At 39.5% G+C, this 18,352-nt stretch overlaps 2 protein-coding genes across 2 annotated transcripts in view; one reads left to right on the forward strand and one right to left on the reverse strand.

Annotated features, from left to right (window-relative positions):
* The window catches only part of LOC144637917 (peptidylprolyl isomerase domain and WD repeat-containing protein 1-like), a 30,620-nt gene that overhangs the window by 10,924 nt on the left and 1,344 nt on the right, over nt 1-18,352 (forward strand). Inside the window, exons 13-18 of the mRNA XM_078497006.1 lie at nt 375-449; nt 1,445-1,563; nt 15,994-16,060; nt 16,645-16,730; nt 16,827-16,939; nt 17,801-17,952. Coding sequence (XP_078353132.1) covers nt 375-449; nt 1,445-1,563; nt 15,994-16,060; nt 16,645-16,730; nt 16,827-16,939; nt 17,801-17,952 — 612 coding nt within the window. The remainder of the gene's footprint in view (nt 1-374; nt 450-1,444; nt 1,564-15,993; nt 16,061-16,644; nt 16,731-16,826; nt 16,940-17,800; nt 17,953-18,352) is intronic.
* LOC144639038 (uncharacterized) lies at nt 2,813-3,948 on the reverse strand. Its single transcript, XM_078498301.1, has one exon. The coding sequence runs from the start codon at nt 3,932-3,934 to the stop codon at nt 2,813-2,815; it is 1,122 nt and encodes a 373-aa protein (XP_078354427.1). The 5' UTR covers nt 3,935-3,948.

Raw genomic sequence — 18,352 nt, forward strand, 5'->3', positions numbered from 1 at the left:
GGCCATCTGAGAATCAGGCTACAGGGGGCTGGGGGGAGCTGAACTTCCCAATTCTTGTACCTTTAACTCCTGGATCCCAATCCCTTTCTTTGTTCCCACTTTCTTGTATTATTATATTTCCTTGTAATATTTCTTGTATTATTTTGTTATGTTGTAAAACCTTTTCCCAATTTCTCCCAGTTCCCATCTCGTTGGAATCCCAGCTCCCCACCCTCTTTTTCCCCTTTCCTATATAAAGTTCCCACCCTCTTTTCAAAGAATCCTGCCCCCTGCCCCCCCCCCCCCCACCCCTGTTCTTCTTCCCCACCCATGTGACTATTGGATTTTAGTTGCATTGAAATGCAAAGAATTTCACAATCTAACTTTCTTTCTAGATGGAGAATGTACGATTTGTTCAACTAGCCCTGCACCAAGGCAAAGCCAAGAAAACTAAAGTTGCCGTCACAATGGTAAATACTGACTTTTTTAATAATCTTCCACAGACTCACAGTTGTTCCTGCTGGCTAGCTGGAATATGTCAGTCAATTCCCCTTCTTAAACCCTAGCTACCTTAATTTTTAGGACCACTTATCTTGAAACATATATCAGTATGCTATGTAAATGAAATTGGCTCTTGTAGTTACGCTAAAATCTTTTGTTGCACACTAAACCTGATATATGCTCAAGACTTTCTACAGTGTCTTGATTGCAACTGCAGTGTGCCATATTAAAGGTTTTTGCACACTGTTCTTTCATGTTAACTGTTTACTGGATCAGTGTTGCAGTTAACTGACATATTTTTTTTGTTTTCAAAAGTTTCCTTACTCCTTACATTCTAAAGGCTATCAACTTTCAACTTCTCCTTACCAATACCAATATATTTTCAACTAGACAGGTTATGAGAATATCTATTAGTTTTTTTTTTTCATTTCGAAATATTATGAGAAATTTAATAACAAAAAATAGGGAGTACGAAAACAGGGATATCGCTAAGAGCCAACAACTACTGGCTGAAAGAAACCGTATCACTGGCTGTAATTTTGCGAGAATACAGAGACTAGGAGTAATTTTGAAGGAACAAAGGCCAGAAAAGCTGGTCGAGTTTTTAATAAGCCTGCTTAGTTTTTTCTTAGCTGTATCATTGCTAGGGAATATGCCCTTGTGCTTAGAGCATGTGTGTGTTACTAATAATGATTATTAGTTCACAACAACTTTATTTAAAGGTATGAGCCTGCAGTTTTTGGCTAGGTGGCTGTTGATGATGTCAAACTGCCGACACAACTTTCGGAATGCACTTTTTATTTCTGATTGGACAAAAACAACCCGAAACTCCTTGGGTAACCTTCGGTACTTTTACGAGAATTTGTTGGAAACGATAAATTTTCCACTGACTTCTACTTGACTATTAGGATGCGCCGGCAATAATTATAACTTACAATTTTTTTTTATACATTATTATTTACAGGAAATGGAAGCATCAGAAAACCCTTCACTTCAAACAACAGGCCCTGATCCTATGTTATTCTGCACAGCATCCAAGAAAAACAGATTTTATGTATTTTCCACCAGGCAGCCGGATCTGAGGTGAGTGTTCCATGGGCTCTGTGCTGGGGGGAGGGGAGGGGTCAGTCAGGAGTCAGTAAGGGACCTTTGAACTTGTACATGTATCCCTCCCACCATGGGCAGTTTTAACGCCTTTAAAAACCTTTAAAACAACAATAGTGAATCTTTATTCAATCACTAACAAACAACTTACAAATATTAAAAAAGCATCACAAATGATTTTTCATTTACATTACAGTTAGTTACAAACAGTCAATGAAAAAGAAAGATGCTAACAGTGTTCTTAAGTGTAACAGGGACTCGTATCTGCCTGTCTGTCACTGGCCATGCCACTTGGACAATGCCCTTTTGGTTTCTTGTAAATAGTCTCATGTCAATGTAAATACAAATGTGAGAGTTATTTTTCAATCAGTTTACATGAATCGTAAGTACACGAACTTAACAAGAACTAAACAAGCTTTACATCTCTGACTGCCAGTAAGGCTGGAGAGTCCACTATTTAGACCAAAATCCCCCGTAAATAAACATATTGTGCCAGTTAGGCTAATAAACTTGCAAGGCAAACAAATTGCGTAAACTGCCAGTTAGGCTGGACTGAAACCCCAAATCACAACAAATCGTACCAGTTAAGCTAATAAACTAGATTAATTACAAACTTCCTGACAAACAGCCGATAGGGCTTCAGAGCGAGTGCAAACCGCAATGTGTAAACAACTCATACTAAAGTACAATGACATTACACTGTGAGTCACGAAAGTTAAATAGAAACTATAACATCCCGGCTACAACAGCTAGAGTCAAGAATGCAAATACAAATCGAAAAACGCTTGAAACAATAAGCTAGCGGAGCTGAGCAACCGCTCACAATGAAAACGAGATTAGCACGCGGAGGCCATAAAAATCCGTGGGGAAAAAAGGCAGGAAATCTGGGTAGGAACCACATGTTTCATGCTCCCGCATTATCTGACAAAAATAAATAAAAAAAAAGTACACGGGGACCAGGGTTGGTTCTTACTTCAGAGACCTAGATGACAATCACGTTTATACACCCCGTTTTTTTTTCACTCATGATGCACCGGCCTGGTCCCATACCGTGTTCTAGTGTCGGAAAATAGCTATTTCAGCCTTCTTCGCAAGCTCATTCGTCATGCAGAAATAGCATTTTACACCATTCACAAATAATAAAATAACTTTAATTACACGATAAAGGGACATGAGTGGTTCTCTTAATTATTTTAACTACAAAATATACAGCAAAATCTTTCAGTTACTAAATAAATTTTTTTGTTTTGTATGAGCTGTAAGAGAGTAGTAATCTTAAGCACTGTGACATCTGACTCTCAAAAACGAATGATATACTACGATTGTACAAATTGTGAACCATAAGTACAAGTGCTATCATAAGAATGAATTTTCCGATCGATGATAATATATTTTCAATTAAATACGGCAATGCCATTGCTAAAGCTTCTATTCCTCCTTTGAAAGACATCTCTGCTTGTCGCTTTCTGGAGCAAAACATTTCTTGGAGCTCTTTCAGGTGGTGATCCTTTGTCAATGGTTTTTGCTGGGTAATGGAAAAGATAGCCGTGTTGATTCTTTCAATTGCTTGTCTCCTTTCTTCCGATTTCCCTGTGAAGCAGTGAAATCTTCCTCCCGGAAGGAACACGTCCTCAAAAATACAGGTTTCTTTATCGCCAAGTTCTAGCAATTTTATTAACCTTGCGATGGCACATCCGATCGGAAGATTGTCGAGTGCTTCCTTCTTCTCGCTTGGATTGTCTACCTTCACTAAGCGTCGAGCTATCTCAAATAGCAAGATCATGTACGCGTCAAAGGTTGCTTGCGGAATATCGGCGTCGATCTGCGCGTTGTTCTTAAAAAGTTCCTTGATATCCTCAGCGAAGGATGTTGTGTTCGTCTCGTAGTGTGCTTTCAAAGCACCATTCAGCTCTTCGTATGATTTAGCTGACTGTGTGAACACCTCAATTCCTCTGGGGCGCAGAAACACAATAGCATTGCCAGGTTGGTCTCGTGTAGGCCTTGCTTGGAGTCTGAACAGTTCGTCAAATTCGGCTTGTGAATTGTCTGAGCCGCTGTCCGAGTTGTCCTCTGAACTGCTGTGAATCCACAGGTAGAAGGTCTTATTAGTCTTCCATTTATATTCAAACGGACATTTGCTGTTGACAATGTCAGAGAGGACGGCGACAACTTGTTGAGCATCGAAGCCTGTTATATCATAGACTGGTCCTGCGAATCCTTTCATATTGTCCGGTCTGTCTTTCTTAGATACTAGATTAAATTTACCGCGAGGAAGTTTTTCCTGAAAGAATTCTTTGCAAGCTTTTACTTGACAATCAAACACCCTCTTGTCGCTATAGCTTTTAGCCATGTTGAATTTTTTCCTTATTTCACTTCCGTATGTGTCTAGCGTACTTCTTCCGGTTCTTTGTATTATTTCCGCAGCGTTCGAACGAATCACATTTTGATTGAGAGGTCAAGAAATTATTATACCATAACCGAGAGAATTCTCGCGCGCTGATTGGTCCAAAGTTATGGTCGATGAGAGTATAGACCATGAAAGTGACGTCAGATCACGCCACTCACACACGCGGGCTAAAAGATGTGTAAGTTTGGTCTCTATGAATGAAAGCGAATTTTATCTTGTTTTGTTTGAATCAAGTACGCATTTGTTTTGGGAATTCAGGATTGGACTTCTACTCAGGTGACAGAAAATCAGATTTACCAGGCTTTTGATTTTTTTGTCTAAATGAGAAAACCGATGCTAGCGAACTGGCAGCTCGAGGCAGTTAACAAATCGACCACATTTTTCCATGGTCTACACTCTTATAGACCATAGAAATGACGTCAGAAAATGTTCAAAACTCAAGTGGAACCACGAGCCAACATTTCTGACGTTATTTCTATGGTCTATAAGAGTTTATATAATAACCTGAATTCTACGCGCATTTTGATTGGTTCTTACTTATGATCTATCAGAGTACAGACACATGGATGACGTCACGCGGTGGTGTGACTCGCGCGCGTGATCAGAGTTCATAGTCCAAATCATAGTTGTCGGCAAAGTTTTTCAAACTTGCGGGGCCACAACAAAGCAAAAAAGTTCAGCTTAATTACAAATCTTCAGTGAGAAACAATACGCCAAGCATCGTTCACCTTTCGAAGCATTTAACTGGGCGAAACAAGCTTGAAGAAGACAGTGAATTATTCGAGAAATTATCCGAAATCTGTATGAAAGTTTGACCGATGTTGTACAGTTGGACGACGCCACGGAAAACAAACAAATTGCGGTTGAACGCTTCGGTTAATGCTTACAGATTTAAACAACTTTCCAAATCGGAATAAAGGTTAGTTTTTTCATTGACTTTCAATTGACCATTTTTCTGTTTATTCAATCGGATTAACAATGCTTCGTGTTAACGAAAACTTAATAGTGAAATCAAAACAACTTAGCTCATCGGTACGGCAGCATTGCTCACACAGAAGTGTGCTGAAGTCTTGTGTTATTATATAAAACAAATAGATTTCATTTTGCCGTGCGTCTGTTCAGTAATAGATCACAGAAGACGTCAAAATGTGGTATGAACATCAGTGACCCACTCGGCTAGCGCCTCGTGGGCCACTTCCCTGTTCATACCACATTTTGACGTCATCTGTGATCTATTACTGAACAGACGCACGGCAAAATGAAATCTATTTGTTAAGTAGACCATAGTTGGACGTGACCCTGTGTTAAATTTTTGCAAAAACAAAAACCCAGTCGGGAAAAATAACAAAAAATGGGATCGTACTCCCCAACCAAATTCAGGCGCACCAACCTTTAGGGGGTTAAACTACAAAGAAAACAGTGGTATGCAAAAAATAACAATTGAAAAGTTGGAGAGCTGAGATGAATACATTACAACCATTAGCCCTTATATACAATGTATACGTTATAACAGTAGAGTCAATTATACGCTCTATCAGCTCACGTGCCTTCATACCAATAGGAAACTATTTACATTCTCTGTCACTGTCACTTATAGTTCAGTTTCGCCGAATGTAAATACTTTTACCCCTTTGTGGTGTTATTTTTACTTTTTTTATTGCTATTATATCCGATGACCCCGAGATCAAGTCTGGGCAAGTTAGCTGAAAGACATGTTAGCATAAAGAGATTTTCCCCTTGTATTTTGAAAAAGGAAAGTGCTTTGTAAGTACATTCCTTAGTTTCATAATTAATTGACGTACCAGTTTTATGGCCTGCTACTAACAAGCTGTCAGTGCCAATCTCTTTAAAGTTTGTTTTGTTATTTAAAACCGAGTGGAAGCCACTTTTCGCTGGGAGATGCGCGTAGAAATTGATTGTTACCCTCGTGTATTAAATTTCTTACCCTTTGAATATGTTAAGAATTGGCTTTTACTCGCAGAAAAGTGCAACGTCATTGTCAGTAGAACATGAAGAAAATACAAACATTAAAACACTAAATGTTTCTTTTCGTCAGTCCTCGATTCAGTGAAAAGTGAGGCATCGAACCGTCGGTATTCATAACATTTGGTTAAATGAAGTACATAAATCATTTATACAATGGTCAAAAGCTGTAGTATATTCTGCAACAGACAGAGGTAGGATCTGATTATTACCTTTCATAAAATTCTTGAATTGTCTTTCTAGTTCTTCTTGTGCTATAGCAAAGGGCATCTTTGTCGGTGGCTTTACAAAGCAAAACAATTCTCGAAGTTCTTCCAAATGATGTTCTTTTGTTGCTATTTCTTGTCTGGTGATGGCAAAGTGGGTGTTATTTATACGCCGTTCTGGAAAAAACACGTCCTCAAATCGGCAGCTGCCCCACACTAGCAATTTCACCAACCTTGCGATTGCACTTCCGATCGGCAGATTGTCATACGCCATTTTCAGGTTGCATGGATTGTCTACCGTAACCAAGCGTCTAGCTATCTCAAACAGCAAGATCATGTAGGCTTCAAACGTGGCTTGAGGAATAAACTGTATATTGTTTTTAAAGAGTTGTTTAATATGCATTGCGAGGTTTGTTGTAACAGAAAGAACCCCGACGCGTAGTTAGCCTTTAGAGCACCATTCAGCTCTTCGAATGTTTTAGCTGACTTGAAATGAGTCATTCCTCTGGGGGCGCAGAAACACAATACCATTACCCGGTTGGTGTTTTGTAGGCCTTTCTTGAAGTTTGAAGAGTTCTACTAAGTCGCCTTGGTTGCATTGCGGATTGCTGCTTTGGATCAACAGGTAGAAGTTCTTATTTGGCACCCACTGAAACGGACATTTGTTGTTGACAATGCCCGAGAGAACTGCGAGAACTTGTCGAGCATCGAAGCCTGTTATATCATAAATTGGTCCTTTGAATCGTTTCATATTAGGCGGCCTGTTTTCATATGGGATTAGTCTAAATACACCGCAAGGAAGTTGTTCCTGAAAGAATTCTTTTCAAGCATCCACTTGACAATCAAACACGTTATCGCTGTAGTTCTTAGCCATCTTGGACCCTACGCTTTTCACTTCCGTATATCTCTCGCGTGTTTCTTTCGGTTCTTTGTATCGTTTCTTCGACGTAGCACAAGCAGCGTTTGAGCCAGTAACTGTTCGCGTAAACTCACTCAAAAAAGGTTCGGGTGAGAATGTTTTAAGGACAAAAGTAAACGTAAACGAAAGGAAAAGCTTCGTTGTTCCCGCAGAATCAAGTTGATTTTGGCGCTGTCAACGCGTGTCTTTGGATTCGCGGTCTACCGGGTTCGGAAACAATCAAACGGGTAGCTAGCAAGTAAAAATAATAGTTCTTCCAATGCGTATTCACAAGAAACAACGTCATTTAGACTTTCTCAAAGTCCTTCGACGCGCGGTCTTGGTATATGGCGTTCGAAGGACTTTTCCAACTTGCAGCGCGCCAATACCCGATTCCCTCTATATAGCGCGCGCCTGCAGGGAATCACGGTAGTGGTATTCATCAAACCATACGTGAGACTCAGCAACGATGTCTTAGTTCTTAGCCATCTTGAACCGGTGAATAAATTATAACCGCGGCCAATCAGAGTCGAGATCTCAAAGAAACTGTCATTCAAATGTAAATCAACCGAAATGGCGGATGATTTTTCTGAAACATACTCTAAACCAGCCGGTGTTCCTAAAACACTTTCATAAAACGAAAACTTTAGTTGCCTTCTATTTCTCTCAGAACACGCTGATGTTTTCTGAGCCTCGTGGATCATATTTTTGTTGCTGAACAATAACATCACGTGACACAGCATAACTGAAAACATGCCCTGCAGGGCTTGACTATTTCTAACTACTTGCTTTGTAGATACTGGCATGTCAGGTTTAACGAGTCAAACTAGTCTTTCAGTAACTAGTCAGGTGGTGGGCAGTGGGGAGGTGGGACGGAACTTGTTAAGTAGACAGTAGATACGCTTCACTTATAATAGGGACGCCGAATAACAAGGAGAAAAATAACAAGGCTGATAAATTGCAAAAAAAGATGAAAGATTGGCAAATACGTTATCACAGAACTGTTGGCGTTAAGACATTAAATAAAGTTTATTATTTTGCTGCTTTTCCGGGCTCCCTTCCCTTTGAACGCCTGCCACGCAGGCTAGGTTGATTATGATTTTTTTTCCTTTGTTTGCCGTTAACTTCCCGTTCAGCTTTTATGTCCTCTTTGCATTACCAAATGGGAACCTCTAACTTAATTTCTGCCTGGTACTGTTAACAGTTGTCGATTTTTCACTAACAAAATTGCGTAGTACGAATACAAAACGTAGTGGCAAAAACCGACAAGAAGTTTTGCTAGTCTTTGGCAAGTTGGCTACCGTTATTTTTAAGTCCTCAATTGTAATTGCACGTTATCTGTTTCGAGAAGTTTCAAAATTCTCAAGACCGTAGCTCAAAGAAAACTACGAGCTTTGAGGAATCCGGGACTATATCCAATCGAACTCAATCAAACATCATCAATAGTCCATGTCAGTTTTGATTAAGTTCGATTATGTTTGGCAATCGAACAAAGTAAATAATTTCCTGTCAGTTCTGTAGATTGTTTTGTATTCGCTTCCTGTACATGCATCAGTTATTCTCGGACATGATTGTGCTAATTGCAAGGGATATGCTCTATTTCCGTACAGAATCAAACGAAATTGATCAATTTAGCTCGATTATGTTCGATCAGTTTGTATATCGAGGTGGTGGGGAATACATGTTACTACCAGTTGATGACGACTTCTAGTTTCCGAGACCGGATTGAGCCCGCAGTTTTCGTCTTAAAGTTGCTAAGCAACTGTTCGCGCCATAATAACGTCAAAACCTGTCGGAGCAGTCGTGAGTCGTCACGCTATCTTTTGATTTAAAAATAAAAAGCGGAAAATTGAATGAAGCAACAGGAAAAAAACAGGAAGTCCTAATTGATGTTATTCTGCTCAGCAACCAAGAATTGTATTGTCTCTTTCAGTAGCGACTTTACATGCATTCTCGGCCAACGCGCAGCGCATACAATTTTTAAACTTGAATTAAAATTGTCAGCTAGACATCACTAAAGGGAAAGGTTTTCATATTGTATTGTTTATGGAAAACAGGTTTAAGGGGAAACAAATGCCATAGCCATCCCTTGTATTTTGAAACCGAAAATGCTTTGTAAGTAGATTCCTTTAAACCCGCCCAAGTTTCACAATAACAAAAGAAAATTAAACTCATAGTAAGTAACTTTTATTTAACTTTTTTTTTTATTTAAGAGGGTTACACAAAATAGCAGATATATAGCTAACAAACCTGTGACCCTCGTCACAACGAACACTTAAGTTTACAATGAGAGATGAAAATACGAATCAGCAGGAAACCAAAGCTTTCTAGTCAAGATATAAAAATTGAAATATAAAAGAACCATAACAGCATTTCGTAATCATTACATAATAAAATGCTCAATGGACTGTTGCACTCTAAATACAAAATCCCACATTAAGAGCTTTTAAAACTGTTTAGAGATATCCTTTGTCAGATGGCAAGTGACAGGTCTGTCACATCGTACTACACTAGCAAAACGAAATTACTTCACTATTTTAGGCGATCTGAAACCCTTGTAAATACATGTTTTCTGTGGGTTGCTGGTGAAGATATCCGGGATGCCCAAAAATCTCAAAATCTCGCTTTGACTGAATTTAGAGTAACAACTACATAGATGGCGATTCGAGTCCAAAGTATATTATTCACTCAGTAAATAGATTATGTACCAAACACATTGGCTGCACATAATGCGTCGAAAATTGGTTGTGACCCTGTATTTATTTCTTGCAAAAACAAAAGAAGCAAAACTATTCAATAAGATTGAGTAAATATTTCCTGTAACTAAGTAAACCTTAATTAAAATGTTCCATTGTTCGTTTGTAAGTTCTTTTAGGTAATATGGCGAACGTACTTATTCTAAGTAAGTTTACTCTACACGCAATCACACCGGTTATATTACCGTATTTACTCGTTTAAGCGCCCTGGGCGCTTATTAAATTTTTGGACCTTGAGCTTTTTTTTTTCTTTAGTAAATTATTGAGAAAGCTTGGTCTTCGGGGTAGTCTCTCGGTAGTACTCTGTCAATTTCACTCCTGTCGTGCACGTCAATTTTTTAGGGGGTAGGGGTAGGCGCGTATTAACTTTTCCTACCTACAGGGTGGTCCTTATTCGAGGTGGGCGCTTATTCGAGGTTGGGCGCTTATTAACTTTTCCTACCTTCAGGGTGGGCCTTATTCGAGGTGGGCGCTTATTTGAGGCTGGGCGCTTATTAACTTTTCCTACCTTCAGGGTGGGCCTTATTCGAGGTGGGCGCTTATTTGAGGCTGGGCGCTTATTAACTTTTCCTACCTTCAGGGTGGGCCTTATTCGAGGTGGGCGCTTATTTGAGGCTGGGCTTATTAACTTTTCCTACCTTCAGGGTGGGCCTTATTCGAGGTGGGCGCTTATTTGAGGCTGGGCGCTTATTAACTTTTCCTACCTTCAGGGTGGGCCTTATTCGAGGTGGGCGCTTATTTGAGGTTGGGCGCTTATTAACTTTTCCTACCTTCAGGGTGGGCCTTATTCGAGGTGGGCGCTTATTTGAGGCTGGGCGCTTATTAACTTTTCCTACCTTCAGGGTGGGCCTTATTCGAGGTGGGCGCTTATTTGAGGTTGGGCGCTTATTAACTTTTCCTACCTTCAGGGTGGGCCTTATTCGAGGTGGGCGCTTATTTGAGGTTGGGCGCTTATTAACTTTTCCTACCTTCAGGGTGGGCCTTATTCGAGGTGGGCGCTTATTCGAGGCTGGGCGCTTATTAACTTTTCCTACCTTCAGGGTGGGCCTTATTCGAGGTGGGCGCTTATTTGAGGTTGGGCGCTTATTAACTTTTCCTACCTTCAGGGTGGGCCTTATTCGAGGTGGGCGCTTATTTGAGGCTGGGCGCTTATTAACTTTTCCTACCTTCAGGGTGGGCCTTATTCGAGGTGGGCGCTTATTTGAGGCTGGGCGCTTATTAACTTTTCCTACCTTCAGGGTGGGCCTTATTCGAGGTGGGCGCTTATTCGAGGTTGGGCGCTTAATCGAATAAATACGGTATGTTGATCATCACACAAGCTATTTACACGAACAAACTCGTTGACCTTCTTCTCTATAACACTATGAACTCTTAAAATTGATAAAAACACTCGGAAACAAAGTTAACCTTAATTAACAAAGTAAACCTTAATTAAAATGTTCCATTGTTCATTTGTAGCAGAAACCAATGTTTCTGTACTTCTTTTAGGTATAAGGGAATGTACTTATTCTAAGTAAGTTTACTCTACACGCAATCACACTGGTTATATTATGTTAATCATCACACAAACTATTTACACGAACAAATTCGTTGACCTTAAAATTGATAAAAAAAACACTCGGAAACAAAGTAAACCTTAATTAAAATGTTCCATTGTAGCAGAAATCAATGTTTCTGTAGCTCTTTTAGCTATGACGAACGTACTTGTTCTAAGTAAGTTTACTCTACACGCAATCACACCGGTTATATTGATATGTAAATCATCACACAAACTAATTACACGTACAAATTCGTTGACCTTCTTCTCTAAAATACTATAAATTCTCAAAATTGATAAAAAAAAACACTCCGACAGTAAAAAAGATTTGCCTACAAATGTTAAGTTTCTCACAGTCAGTCTAATCGCTTGATGAACGCTTTTCAATTTCTTAGTACTTAGTGTATTTGGATTTAATAAAAGGCTTTTCTGATATACCCAACCGTTTACACACATCGAGAATGTATATCCTGGCATATTCATGCTGGAACGGTGCAAAACAGGCGAAAAATGCCTGGATTGATTTGAAGACCTGTTAACACTACAAAACATTGCGGACTAACATTGTTCTAATACAAAGTTTTCACTTAAGATTTCGGATTCAAAAACTCTGGAGTCCGGCGCAACAAAACAGGGACGTATTTATTTCGGATTCGTCCACTTGTGTGTAAATGGCCAAACGAATATGCGAACATCGCGGAGTCGTCACGAATCCGAAAAAATAACTCCTATTGTAAACTAGTCGGAGGAAGTCAAACTTTTACCCATGACTTAAAAACAATAGGACAAGTCTAGGCAAGTAAGCTAAAACACGCCATTAATTACGAAAAGATTTTTCCTTCTTGAAACAGAATTTGCTTTGATATGCCGGATAGATTCCTTTCAAACACATGAACTTTCACACTTAGATTCACACGGATGCAAATAATATCAACTTTCAAACTAAGGTGTACTACTACTAGTTAGAAGCTTTCCTTGAGCTTTGAAGTTTGTATTCTCGTTTTTTTAAACCAGTGGAAGCCAGTTCAAGCGAAAAGATACGTAGAAAAATCGATTATTAGAGTCCTGTTTAGTAAAAGAATATGTTGTTCGTATACGGGTGAGAGGCGTTCTGAAAAGAAATTTTGTGGGTGACTAACGATTCGACAACCTGTGCGGAAGTCTTTTTCAGAGTCAAGTTCAGAGTAAAAAAAAGAAGAAGAATTTGTAACTGTTATAAGTTTGTTTGTCTCAATCGTGAGGTCTTGCCTGGTACAAACCTTATTTTTTCAGCAAATAGTCATACGCTGAGTAATCTTCTAAGTATGACGGCTGGAAAAGAACAGGGAGGAAGACAGGTGTCACCACCAAAGCCTTCATTTGTTCTTCTACTTGTTTTTCTTCAGAAAGCTCCTTTGCTAGTCGCTCGTTGCAGCAATACAATTGCACAAGCTTTTTGTAGAAATCTCCCTCTGTCACTGTTTCTTGCTCGGTGGTGCCAAACCTGGCCGCATTGATATTTTTAATCGCTTTTTCCCTTTGCTCCGGTGTTCCTGTGAAGCAGTGAAATTTTCCTCCGGGACAAAACACGTCCTCGAAAGTACATGCACCAAGCTCTAGCAGTTCTAACGACCCGTCGATTGCGTTTGCGATAGGAAGAATATCGAACGCCTCTTTCTTGTCGCTTGGGTTTTCTGTCTCAACCAAGCGTCGAGCTATCTCAAACAGCAAGATAATGTAGGCTTCATAGGTGGCTTGAGGAATGTCATCGATCTTTGCATTGTTTTTAAAGAGTTGTTTAAGATGCTTTGCGAATTTCTTTGTGTTGGTCCCGTAGTGTGCTTTCAACGCACCATTCAGCTCTTCGTATGATTTAGCTGACCCGCTTTTAAACGTCTTCTTTCCTCTGGGGCGTACAAACACAACAGCATTGCCAGGTTGGTGTTCTGTAGGCCTTGCTTGAACTCTGAAGAGTTCTTCCAAGTCGTCTTCCAGATTGCCCTGGATCAGCAGATAGAAGGTCTTATTCATCGTAAACTGTTCTTCGTCGTTTACGATACCAGAAAGGACAGAGATAACTTCTTGACCATCCATGCCTCCTATATCGTATATAGGTCCTTTGAATCGTTTGATATCGCTCGTCAAGCCTTCCTTTTCCAATGGGTAGCCTTGAAAGCTAGGCAGTTTGTCCTTAAAGAATCTCTTTGAAGCATGTATTTGTCTAGAGAACACACTCGAGACCTTGAAACTTTTAAACTTTTGTATAATTTTAAACATGTTGAACCTTTCCTTTTCACCTTCGTATGTCTCGCTTGTTCTTCTGTCGGTTCCTTGTATATTTTTCCTTACTTGACGTGGCATTAGCAGCGAACCAATCACAGTTTGACTAGCCGCGTGATGTCACCCCACCCAAGATGGTTCGACAATAATAACAGACTTCCGTAGTCGCTCTTGGGCACCCACCTAAAAGGAAAAAGTCTCGGAGGCTTGGCGTTCGAGGCTATTGTTGACACGTGAAGTTTAATTAAAGAATCTTCTACGTAGTAACAACTTCCCTTTGAACACGGAAATATGCAGATTATCTGTTTCCAGAAGCTTGGAGTTTCTCAAGCAAAGTTGAGATGGAAGCTCAAAGAAAACTGCTAACTTCGATCATTCGAACATTTGGGAATCGTACAACACTTTTGATCTTGTTTCGGTAGTATATAACGCAGTACCAGTTTTGCGTATTCCCTTCTTTGATTTAGTTTTATGGTGAAACATACACACTTTATTTGTAGATGATTTTGTGACTAATACATCTCAGAAGTTTATGATACATTTCTTTAACACGCTAGACTCTTCCACAGAAGCTGTTTGGGCTTCAACCGTATCCCACAAAGCTTGCGTAGGAAGTAATTTCATGCTGTATTAAATTAATTAAAGAATCTGTTACACCCTCTTGCTGAACAATAGCATCATGAAAACACAGCATAACAGAAAACAAGCACTGTAGGGGTTGAGACTATTTATATTTTTTCTGGCTTGTCAGGTTCAACTGGCATATCAGGTTTTTAAAACAAGTCAGAATGGTTTTCTGTGGTCATGTGGTGGGGGTGGGGGTGGGAGGGGTCTTGTCAATTAGACAGTAGATACGCTTCACTTGTAAAAGGGACGCTGAATAACAAGAAGAAACACAAAAAGCTGCTAAATTGCAGACAAAAAAGAAGCTGAAAGATTTGCAATACATTCTCGCAAAACTGGTTGAAATAAGACATAAAATAAAGTAAATTATTTTGCTGCGTTTTTCGTCGTACTCACCTTTAAACGCCTGCTAAGTTAATTACGAATTTTTATTTCCTTTGTTTGCTGTTAACTTCCCATTCAGCTAACTTGCACTCTTTGCATTTATGAATGGGAACGACCTCTAGTTTAATTTCTGCTTGTTATTGTTACCTGTGTTGGATTTTTCCACTAGAATAATAAGCAAGTAGGGAAACAAAACTCAATATAGCAGAAACGCATAAGAAGTCCTCAATTTTTATTATACTTTAATATCTGTTTAAAGATGCTTCTAGATTCTCGAGAGCATAGTTCAAGGAAAACTGCGAGCTTCGAAGAACCCAGGCGCATATCCAATCGAACATTAAAGGATTTAAATTACCTGTTCTTAAGTACATCAAGTACATAGATTGTTTTGTATTCGCTTTATGTACGTGCATAAGTTATCAGACGTAATCGAGCTGATTGTAAGAGATATATTTGGTTGTACTCTATCGTGATTTCCGAACATCATCGAACGAAATCGAACGATTCAGTTCGACTATGTTAGATCAGTTTGTTAATCGAATCCACTAAAACGTTCTGTGTTCGATTACATTAGATTCAGTGTTCGAAAGGAATTTTGTTCAGCCATTTTGTTTGATAATTCTCCGGAAGGAACAGCTAATGGCCAATGCTAAACATCCTTTAAATATTTCTAAGGCCAAATACAGGCCATTGTGCATATTCTGAAATATTTTCACAAAAGGCTAGTAAAGGTGTTCTGGAGATATCAGGCATCTTAGAGAGGTTATTAGATTAACTTATTATATTATCTTATTTCCAAAAAGAGTTATTTAGAAAACAAACAATTTGGTGGGTACGAAATGGCCAAACTTTCTTACAAACCAGTTCAGTGATGCAGCGTGCAAAGTTATCATAAAATAGCTAAAACAAACCTGTTATCCCGCCCTAAAATCTTGACGTCTTGAATATGTCAGCCTTGAAAATAATTTTAATGATCCTCGTACTTTCCTTGGAGGGAGGTGCGGTGGCCTAATGTTTTCTCGCTGGACTCCGGATCGAGCGGTCCGTGTTCGAGCCCTGGCCGAGGCATTGCGTTTTTCAATTGGGACAGGCGCTTTACTTTCATTGTTTCGTAGTGCCTCTCTCCACCTAGGTGTATAAATGGGTACCGGTGAATTTAATGCTGGGGTGTAACCCTGCGATAGACTAGCATCCCATCCGCTATTGAAACCGACAGAAGCTCTGGACTGAGGGCCACTAGGCTCGTATGCAGACTTTTTAACTTAACATTTCTTGGAAAGCAAAAGGAATTATTATTTAGTGGTGCATAACACCTCAGTATTAAACAAAGTTTTTTTTTTCTTTTAAACTTTCAGTGGCGAAAGCGATCGTGATGTGTTTAATGAGAAACCCACCAGGGAAGAGATACTTGCAGCAACTCAGGTATGTGGTCATTTTCCAAGTCACGTGTCACGAAAAATATAAAGGTCATTTCACCTTTTGCTAGTTTTGCGTAGTTAACATTCTTTCACGTAAAGGTAAATTTCCACTGGCGCGTTATTTCACGGACGTTAACGGGCATAAATTTAACGGCCTTTACGTGCGTAAACGCGTCTGCAGCACGTTCAACTTTTTCCGTTGATGCAAGCTGTTCAGGTCTTTTCTTTATTTTATTTACGCACGTTAACGTACGTGAAATCCACACGCGTTTACGGAAAAAGTTGAATGTGGTTCAACTTGTTCCGCAAACCATATCTTTTTACGTAAAACTGGTAAAGCCAGTGAAATCCACGCCTGTTGATGTACGTAAAATTACAGTTGTCTAAGAAAGTTAAAGATTTTAGTTTTCCGCGAACTGCGATCTTGATTTCAAGATGGATTTCCACTGCTTTGCGCGTAAAAAGCAGTCATTTCACAAATCACGCCAGAAAGATATTGGTCAAATCACGGTTCACAAAAAATACCCTTAAACCCTCAGTAGAAAGTTATGGTGAAGACTGATTGACCTTTTCTGCGTTATGATTTAGGGCTCAGAAGGAACAAAGAAACTTCCCAATGAGGCAACTCTACATACTACAATGGGTGACATAACGTTTAAATTATTCTCCAAAGAGTAAGTTAACTTGTTTGTTTTGCACTTCAGTTAAGGCAGAGTCCTTATAAATCCTTGTGAATAGCACAAAGTTCTAATTAAGTTCTTTCATTTCAGGTGTCCTAAGACTGTGGAAAACTTCGCAACTCACAGCGAGAATGGTTATTACAACACAAATATATTCCATCGTGTTATTCATCAGTTTATGATACAGACTGGAGATCCAGAAGGTAACAGATTGTTTTTAAGTTCCGCCATGAATCACGGGTGTTGTTAAGCTCTAGCCTCCACGGAAAGCCTTTTTTCACATTACGGGCGCGCGAAAATTGGGGTCTCGTCCAAATTTTAGCGCTGCAATATTCTTAAGGATTTCATTTTTACAATAGTTTTTAAGTGGCGAGTCACTATCATAAATCGTATCTACAATTTTAATTTTAATCATAACTATTTTTTAACATTTTTTGTCTCATGCAATTTATCAGCGCATTCTATACGTGGACGTTAGTTCGTCTCTAGTTCTCATAGGGAACGAAAGCCTTCATGTGGCCATTCCACAGTCCTTTTGTAGTCACAGTCCAGTCCCCCGTTCTCATTCCTGTTATTCTGAAGTTTTTAAGTGGTCACTCTGTAGTCATTCCACAGTCGTTTTGTTGTTATTCCTTAGAGTAGTCCAGTCATTCTCGAATCATTTAACATTGATTCCTCGGTAAATCCATAGTCCTTTTGTAATCACTCCACAGTCCAAGCCTCCAGTTCTCATTCCAATAGTCCAATTCTGATATATTAATATTCTTACTTGGCTCCGAAGCTTGGGGGAATAAAACAAAAGAATTGATTTATTCATTCCTGAACCTCGAAGTGATATCTTTTGTTTTATTCCCCCAAGCCTCGGAGCCAAGTTAGAATTTTAATATATCGGAAATGGCCTATTCTATACTCATTTCACATTCATTCTTCAGTCATTTCACTCTCCTATAGTCCAGTAGTCCTATTCCGCGAACAGGTCCATCAATTCCGCAGTCATTCCACAGTCCAGTAATTTAGTTCTTATTCCATCTTTTTGTTGTTGTTGCAATTTTTCACTTTTTCAGGGGATGGTACCGGGGGAGAATCTATCTGGGGCGGCGAATTTGAAGATGAGTTTCACCGAAACTTAAGACACGATCGACCATACACAGTCAGCATGGCTAATGCTGGACCAAACACTAACGGCTCTCAGTTCTTCATCACAGTCGTGCCAACGGTAAGAAAAGCCGTTCTTTATATTCCACTTGAGAAGGATAAGGCCAGTGAATCGCTTATAAATGAATCTAATTTATTAAAGGGACTATGTCACGGATTTTGCCAGATTTTTGAGCAGCCAAAATATTAGAGCATGGCTCGGATGGCTCGGATGGAAACGGATTGCAACTTGAAAATATAAGGCTCACTTTTTCAAGTTGTTTCCGCGCGTTTTCAAAAAAATCGATACCTTTATGGTCGTAGGTTGATTTCTATCCGCAAATTAAGGTCATGTCTTCCGTTAGATGTTCAAAGATGATGGTTTTTTTGGGTTAAGTTGCCACTATTGTATAAATGAAAATTATTCTTCGGCGTGGACAGCCGGCCCGCCCTTCCCCCCAATAAAGGACCCACAATTTCAG

Source organism: Oculina patagonica, chromosome 14, assembly GCF_052425735.1.
Source record: "Oculina patagonica isolate OP01 chromosome 14, crgOcupat, whole genome shotgun sequence".
Classification (NCBI taxonomy): Eukaryota; Metazoa; Cnidaria; class Anthozoa; order Scleractinia; family Oculinidae; genus Oculina; species Oculina patagonica.

Coding starts and splice junctions, on each gene's coding strand:
- LOC144639038 (XM_078498301.1), bottom strand. CDS start 3,934: ATGGCTAAAAGCTATAGCGACAAGAGGGTGTTTGATTGTCAAGTAAAA.